This window comes from Microtus ochrogaster, chromosome 10, assembly GCF_000317375.1.
Source record: "Microtus ochrogaster isolate Prairie Vole_2 chromosome 10, MicOch1.0, whole genome shotgun sequence".
In the NCBI taxonomy this organism is placed as follows: Eukaryota; Metazoa; Chordata; class Mammalia; order Rodentia; family Cricetidae; genus Microtus; species Microtus ochrogaster.
This window is the reverse complement of record NC_022016.1, coordinates 47,393,326-47,401,919: the sequence shown is the minus strand read 5'-3', so window position 1 is coordinate 47,401,919 and position 8,594 is coordinate 47,393,326. Positions and strand designations below refer to the sequence as shown.

The 8,594-nt window shown below is 51.8% G+C and overlaps 1 protein-coding gene across 1 annotated transcript in view; it reads left to right on the top strand.

Moving 5' to 3' along the window:
- Positions 1-5,342: 5,342 nt before the first annotated feature.
- Positions 5,343-8,594, top strand: part of Hspg2 (heparan sulfate proteoglycan 2) — a 102,355-nt gene continuing 99,103 nt past the window's right edge. Inside the window, 1 exon segment of the mRNA XM_013348417.2 lies at positions 5,343-5,477. Within this exon segment, the coding sequence (XP_013203871.1) occupies positions 5,415-5,477 (63 nt within the window). The 5' untranslated portion in view covers positions 5,343-5,414.

Sequence of the window (8,594 nt, the reverse complement as noted above, 5' to 3'; positions counted from 1 at the left end):
CGAGGCCTTGTGACAGCAAGTCATTCTGAGACTGGCTCAGTGGTCGAGATGTTTGGGCGTGGAACTGTAGGAAGCTAGGGATACATCCTCTATGGGAAGCTGGGGAAGGCTTCTGTCAGTGATAAAAGACTGGAAAAATGAGCAAGACAGGATCTTGCCAGTCACCCCACCCTGACCTTCCCTGCTTGCGGGAAAGTTTATTGCCTCCCAAGGTGCTGCCTTTTTCTCTTTCTCCTACTCTTTAGTCCTGCCATCAACCCTAGCTCGTTCACATCAGTTTCTGGTTCCAGACCAAGCCAAGGACAGATCCTGTCTCTGCCTGTTTTCCCACACAGGCAATGGAAACTCTTGCTTTCTTATTCAAAGAACGTAGCGCACAGCTAGCCCTTACAGTGCACACAGCACCTTCACTTACGTTACCAAAAAACTCTCGGTAGAGGCAGATGGAGCCCACAAGACATATCACCGAACCCTATTGGCTTGCTTGGAAGCCTACTATCTTTGTGATGAGAACAACCTGCTCAACTGTTCAGGGCGGTCCTGAATAATTAACAACAAAGGGGGAAAAAAGGAAAGAAGAAAGAAAAAGGAAGGAAGGAAGGAAGGAAGGAAGGAAGGAAGGAAAGAAAGAAGGAAGGAAGAAAGGAAGGAAGGAAGAGGAAAGAAAACATCAGACTGGTGAGAGGATCTGAGGCAGGGAAAAGATTTGGAATCAATTAGAAACCAGAAGAAGCTGTTCCTCCCATTTTTGGAGAGGCAAGCCATAACTGTAGCCACTGTTCTAAAAGTTCCCAGCTCCTGTTCTACAGTTCTCATGGTCCCTTCTTCCCCACAGGACCTTGTTGAAACGCTTAAGCTGTTTCTGTCTTAAAGATGCTGACAAGCACTCGAGTTGCGAGCATCTTTGGTGTAGTTACAGGCACCTCAGAGGCTCTGAAAAGCCCAGCTCCTCTTCTAAGCCATACCAGGAGACGACAGCCTGGCCTGAGACAGAACAACTTGAGAACATTTACTAGCGATGCTAAGGACTGCAAACCCCTTTGTGGAAAGGAGAGGATGCGGAATAAATAGGTAGATGACTGATCCCCAGACGGGTGGGGCTTCTTTGGGGTATATTCTGGGCAAGCCCTATTTTCCTGGTGTCATCTGGTTTCCTCCAGGCCCCAGTCAGCTTTCCCATCTCTTTCCTCAAACCCTTTCAGGAAGCATGGCCTATAGGCCTGGGTTCATCTTGACCAAACATCTACAAAGGCATGCTTGTTCCCCTGTCCCTGGAGCTATGAGCAAATCAAGCAAGAAGCTAAATCTGTGATTCTGAACAGGGCCTGAGGTAAGGAAAAGACACTGAGGCAGCTCATGCCATGAGATTTGTCACGGATGCTGACCTCCCCATACACAGGCCAGGCCTTGGAAAAACCCTGCCACCAGGCTGGTCTATTGCCAACTCTGAAGTCAGCCTTCTTCATCAGACAGGGAGTTCCCTCCCACATAGTACCAGGATGTCCTCCCACCTCTGGCCGGAGAGCCTTGGGTAGGGGCTGCAGCTCACGGTCAGATGGAGAGGGCACAGGGGCTGCTCCGCTCCAAGATTCAAGCTTCTGGGCAGTAGCCTTGTTGTTGTTGTTTTTTTCTCATCAGGTTGAGAGCACATCTAGAAATAGGAACAGAGTTGAACATGGCTAAACGTATCTGTAATCCCGGCACTCAGAAGGCAGGAAGGTTGTGAGTTCAAGGCTAGTCTGAGCTACATATCAAAAAAAGAAAGTATTAGAAGAGTGACCATGCTAGGCAGTGGTGGTATATGCCTTTAATCCCAGCCTTGGGAGGCAGAGGCAGGTGAATCTGAAATTTTGAGGCCAGCCTGGTCTTAAGAGCTAGTTTCAGAACAGACTCCAAAACTATAGAGAAACCATGCCTCGAAAAACAAAAACAAAGAAAACACAAAAGCCAAACTTACTTCCTAAACTACATGGGATGTAGGAAAATACAAGATCTCCTGAGTAAACTGGGATCATGGGACCATGGGAGAGGGTAGAAGAGGAGGGGAGTAGAGGAGGGGAGAGGATGGGAGGGAGCGAAGAAAGATGCATAGTTCAATGAAAACAATTCAAAAAAAAAAGAATCTGGCCCAACAAAAGACACCAGGGAAACGCTAAGGAAGTCGATTGTACAGAATCAGAATGGAACACAGGTAACAAGCCATGAGGCAAAATGTAGACTAATAGAAACTCATTAATTTAAATTATTAGAGCTAGTCAGAAACAGGACTAATCTAAGGTCAAGCTTTATAATTAATAAATTTCTGTGTCATTATTGGGGGCTGGCAGTGACAAAAATAAAGTCTGACAAGACCAACTACTCCAAATGCATGAAAAGGTTCCAGCGGTCCTGACAATCAGCACCCCTGATGTCAATTTATCAATAGGAAAACCTAACTTACGAAAATAAAAAAAAAATTCAAAAAAAGAAAGTATTAAAAGAGTGTCCACCCCTATTCAGTGTTAGCTATATGCCACTTCCTCCTCCTTTCCCTCCTCCCCCTCCCCTGTTTCCTTTCTTCTTTTGGGACAAGGTCTTCTGTAGTTCAAGCTGCTCTTGAATTTGTGGCAATCTTTCCATCACCATCCCAGCTCTCAGGTTCTGGGGTTATAGGAAAACACCACTGGTTTATGTGGTGCCGGGGATCAAACCCATAACCGCACGCATGCTAGGCGAGCACTCTGCCAACTGAACTACATCCTCAGCTTTTGAAACTCCTTTAAAATATTTCTTTTATTCTCAAATTATGTGTGTGTGTACATGTGGGGCTGTACACGTGAGTGCAGTACCCTCGGAGGCACAGGCGATTGTGAACCGCCTAGTGTGGGTGCCGGAACAAAGTTCAAGTTCGCTGCAAGAGTGGAGCATGCTTTAACGGATGAGCCATCTTTCCAGCCCAAATTAAATGTGTTTATTTATGCGTGTGTGTCCGGGGGAGGGTTACTCATGCCGAAGCACACATAGCATATGTGTGGAGCTCGGAGGACAGCTTTGTGGAACAGATTCTCTTCTCTACCATGTAGGTTCCAGGGTGGAGCTCTGACCTCCAGTCGTCAGACTTGGTGACAAGTACCCTTACTCACTGAGCCGTTTTCTCTAGCCTGACACTTCTTTCCCTTTCCTTTTCTTTCTCTTTCAATCAACTAACTTTAGTCTTTACTCAGAGGAAAGTCAGCATGGCCCTTGCTTCCTATGTGAGACCGGCAGGGGAGGCTGAGTGGTTTGTTTGGGTCTGCACTGCTAGGTGGTTGAGCAGCCTTTTCTGTTGGATAGAGAACAGCATGAGGCAGGGTTGTGTCCTCCCTTGTCCCCTTCATCAGAACAGGGACCACTAGGGGCCATGACTGGGCATGCCTCCCCTGTCTGTCCCACCCCCCTGCCAGGAGCAGCGGCAGACCTTATTAGGTGTTGTGCCTGGAGCCTGGGCTGGGGCCAGGGCGTTGGCAGGCCCACTTGGATGTGTTCTCTGCTCTTCATGCTCTGAGTTGGTCCCTTATAGCTATGCCCGTGGGGCAGGGAAGAACTCAGTCTTTTGGAGATGGGGGTCTCTGTGGAATAAGAGTCACGATGTCAGTGTTTTCTCAGGTCCCTAAGTGTTTGGCCCCTATCACAGGGAACATGTTTTCCGGACAGGGCTGGCGCCATCCAGTGAACTGGGCATTTCCTTCTGTCCACAGCCCACCTCACTCCTGGCTGCAAAGCCCGCCAGGAGTCTCTGGAACCTAGCAACTCTCAGGAAACAATGGAAACTTGGGTTTGTATTCCCCTCCCTCTATCATTACTCAAAGGGTTTCCTCAAACCTACACACATGCGCGCGTGCACATACACACTCCAGTTATTTTTCTCTCCACCCACTAGCCTGGGGCTGCCTGGAAAATTTCAGTCAGAAAAGGGGCCCTGAGTAGGTGGTAGAGACACTCCTGGGCTCCAGGCTTATGTGCCTGCCCATGATCTATAGCGGAAGTGCAATGATGACCATGATTTACCAAGAACACCTGAGATCAAGTCTGTGGCAGAGCCTGTCTGTATATGAACCTGGGTATGAGAGCTGGTGTGTCTTTGGGAATGATCTACGTGAATCAGACTGATTCTTTGAATGCTTCATATTGTCTGTGGTCTAGGGAGGGGTAGGAGGGCCATCTTGTTCAGTATCGAGCACCCACTCAAGGCCTGGGATGAATGTATGAGAAAAATGTAGAATATAGAGGTTGGTGAATGTGTAGAAAAATACATAGTGTAAAACATATGAAGAACTGGTGTGAGCAAACATACATATGGTCCAGAGAAATGGCTCAGTGGGTACAAATACTTGCCACCAAGCTTAATTGCCTACCTGAGTTGGATCCCCTGAACTCACATGGTAGGAGATCATCAATTCCCAAAACTCCTCTGACCTCCATATGTGCACTGTGGCCTGTATGCAGGCACACACACATACATGTGCACGTGTACACAAAACAAACATTTAATAAATGAAAGATGCTTCATAGCTTGTTGGGATACCTGAAACGTAAACAAAAATGTAAATATAAACGCGAAGTCTATGTGAGCAGCTGAGTGTGTGTGAGGGTTGAGAAGCCTTGCAAGAGCTTGTGAGCCCCAAAGAGTGTTAGTAAATGTGCGTGTGAGCCCTGGGAGTGACAGCTGGGGGCAGCTCAGGGCCACAGAGCACTCGCGCTGGGGTCCAACACTTCATTGTTTCGAAGCAATAGGACTGACTTTTAACAAAGTTAAACTGACTTGAAGCAGAAGCTCCGCAAAGTACACTTATAACTTTGTGAGTGTGAAACTCTATGAAAGTTGCGTGCTTGTGGGACCCCCGCGAAAGCGGTTTTGCTGTGGACTCGGTGTGGAATACGTGGAGTGAAGGAGCGGTGTGTGCAGAGGTCTCGGTGCCCTACCGAGTGGCGTCCAAGTTTCATCCCACACTCCAGGCCACGTCTGGCGTGGAGCCGGTTGGGCCTCAGCCCACACCGAGGGGGACTGGGGCCCAGACAAAGGCACAGCCAGCCGCGCTGCAGCTCTAGAGAGCCTAGCTAGCGGCCCGGAGGCGGGGGCCTACTCTTGGGGGGCGGAGCCTGTTTTGTGGAGGCGTGGCAGAAGGCGCGGGGGCGGGACCTAGAGGACCGGGACGGACAGCTTTAGGGGCGGAGCCTGGCCTCGAGGGGCGTGGCTAGAGGCTTAGAGGTGGGGTCTAGGGCTTCTGAACTTGGCGCCTCGGGGGGCGGAGCAGGAGACCCGGGGGCGGGGAGTATGCGGGAGGGCGGGGACGGGGGTGTAGGAGAGGAGGAGGCGAGCAGTCCGAAGGACTCCGCAGGACAGCAAGCGGGTGGCTCCGGGCGGCGCCGAGAGAGCGAGAGAACGAGGCCCGGCCATGGGGCGGCGGGCAGTGGGCGCGCTGCTTCTGGGGCTGCTGCTGCACGCGCGGCTGCTCTCGGTGAGTGTGCGTGGCTAAAGGCAGAGGGCGGGGGGCGCGCGCCAACTTGGCGGGGACACCGGAGGCTGCTCGGCTGGGACTCTGGCTCGGGACGGCCGCGCCCGCGCAGGACCCTGGGCTGGCACTGGCCAGCGCCACCCAGCAGCGTCGAGTTTTTCCTAGGGGACGCCCCAGGGACCCAGCGTGGAGGTCAGGGGTCGTCCTTGCAAGCTTGGAAACTCGAGGGTCTCTGGCCACGTTGTTCAGGCTCAGATCGCCTCTGGGCATGGCTCGGCCTGCGGTTCCTGGGGCCCTGACTGAGAAACTTCTAGCAGGGTGGGAACTTGGCAGGACAAGGGTACCCCTTTCCGCTGCCAACTTGGCAGAAGGGGCATTCCATCATGATGGGGACCCTGTCAATCTTCGCTGGAACTTTACTATGTTATCCTCTGGGGAGACTCTAGTCAGGCAGTCATAAGTAAAAACTTGGAACAAAACTGAAGCCTGTGTGCAGCACCCCCTGCACCCTGGAGTCCTCCAAGCCATGAGCTAAATCAATCACTGCCTTGCACTGAGGTCTCCGTAACACCTCTCGGAGGTAGTCCCACGTGGGTAAAGGGAACTCAGAATGGGAAGCCTCAGGGCAGCTGGGCCTGAATGGAATGAGTGCCCTGTGCAGTGCCTGTTACCACTGGGCCCCGGAGCAGCTGAGTTTCCCCCGTATTCTTCCCAGGTCCCCAAAGTGGGATGCTGTGTACCCCTACAGTTCAGCCCTTATTCTGAACTCACACGGGGCCAAAGGGAGGAGAAGGGAACTTTTGAGTCAGGAATCTTAAGACCTAGAAGGCATTTGGCAGGGGAGGCCCAGAGGACCCGAGTGACCTCAAGGAGGGCTGGGAGGAGCTGATGGGTTGACAGAGTGGAAGCTGAGGGTGAGGTCCATCTGGACCTGCTGCGGTGAGCCACAGAGCCCAGGTTCTCCTAGACAGTCTCCATCCCTGTCCTCTGTTTTCAGAGCCAAGAAGGTGACTTTTCCAACTGGGCCGGTATTTACCCAGTGACTGACTCCCTGTCCTTGCCTGGCTGGCTCGCTCTCACCTCTGCCCTCCTGAGTCACTCCTTAACCTCCCACCAGGCCTGACCCCTCACTGTTTCTGCCCCACCCACGCAGCACCTCTCTTCCCCACCCTCCTTCCAAGCAGTCTTCTTCCTTAATCTGTCTGGCCTCTCACCCCAACCCTACAGAGCAGGGCAACTGCTTGCTGCTGCTGCCCCTTTAGCCTGAACTTGCAGCTCCTAAAACTGACTTTCCCTTCCCTGAGGCAATGACCTAGACCTGGAGTGCTATCTTTTCCTGACCACCCCCCCCTCCTCAGCTCGACCCCCTGATGAGGGCTCCCCCAAGCCCTACGGGAGTGGTGGGCGGAATTGTTTGCGGGAATTGTTTGCGGAGGGCCTGAGGAATTCTGAAATTCCGACTGCCACCACTGCCTGATTCACTTGTTCATTCACCAAATCTTGATTGAGCAGCATTCTGTGACAGTCACTAGGAGTCCCCTAGGCTCATTCATTGGGAAGATACTTTCTGCACAGCTATTGTGCGCTGGCACTTGGTGGCGCGAGATGATCTAGGTGGGCTGGGGCACGCCTTTCCAAGACTTCTAGGACTCAGACTAGTGGGCTGTGATGCTGAGGAGACAACAGGCAGCCCGTCCTGAAGCTCTAGGACTATAGATGCTGCAAGCATCACTGACCCACCCCAGCTCAGAGTTGGGCCCCTCTGCCCCAAAGAGCTTAAGGGCCTTATAAACCCAGTTTCAGTGCCAGCTTCTCAAGTCTGAGTGTCGGCATCCGTAAAATGGGTGGAGACACTGGCCAGTGAGCTTCAGTAAGATTATCTTTCAGCCCAGCATCCCAGCAAGTCTTGCCCACTGCTCTTGACCACTTCAACCCTTCAGTTCAATTCTAGACAGAATCATGCGGTGCGAGAGGGCAGCCTACACTGGGCCCAGGAGTCTTAAGTCTCACTGGAGGCAGGGACAGTGAGACAGGGTCTGTGATTATGTGGGGGAGTAATTTCTGTTCTGGGGAGAGGATGGGACCAGGCCTGGCTGACTCAGGCCTGCCCTGGCCTGTTGACCCTTTCCTTCCGAAGGCTGTCTTAGCCCTTCCTTTCTTGGGCCCAGCCCCACCGTTGATAGGAATCTTGAGGGGTGGCAGGAGTAATGACAGTGTTTTCCAGGCCTAGGAGGGAAGTGGTTGAAATACCTGCTTCCTGCCTTCCTTGGATTTCCTTGCGGGGAAGGCTGCTGCTGGTGGGAGCGGGGGAATTTCTCTTTCCTGGAGTGACTTCAGCCTTTCCCTCCACACAGCTGATTACCCTGTCCCCCAGCTGTTACCGTTACCCCCTTTGTTCCAGACCTGTGCCAGGAAAAGGGCAGAGCCGAGAAAGTGTGTGTATCAGGCTGCGGGACCATCCTCAGAGTCTGGGCAGAGGCCGAACTTCCCCACCCCCATCTCCCAGGCTGAGCTCTGGGTGTCTGAGGAGTCTCGCCCAGGCCTTGCTTGGCTTGGCCCGGGCCTGTTCTCAGGATGAGTGCAGGCAAGTTAGGATCTGTGGGCTTGAGTCTCTGTCTGGGAGAAAGTTAAAAAAAAAGGTGCTCAAATACGATTAGGTTCAGGATTTGGGTGACAGTAAGCACGGGGTAGGGATTTCTTGGGGTGTAGGCCAGGTAGAGGGACATCACTGTAGATGGGTCACATATATTCAGTGTCCATTGATTGAGGGACACTAAGTTTGTCAGGGACTTCTCACATTGCTTCGGTTACTCCCTGCTTACCAAGTCTCCTCCTTACTGAGAACTAGAAGCTCGCCCCTCAGGGCCCTGCTCCCTCTGGGACCCTGCTGTCCACTCTCTTTTGTGCTTAAGTTTCTGTTCTGTCTTGTGTTTTCCCTTGCTAGTTTTTTCTTTCCGAAACCATTTTAATTTTTTTTAATAAATTATTTATTTATTTATTTATTATGTATACAATATTCTGTCTGTGTGTATATCTGTAGGTTAGAAGAGGGCACCAGACCTCATTACAGATGGTTGTGAGCCACCATGTGGTTGCTGGGAATTGAACTCAGGACCTTTG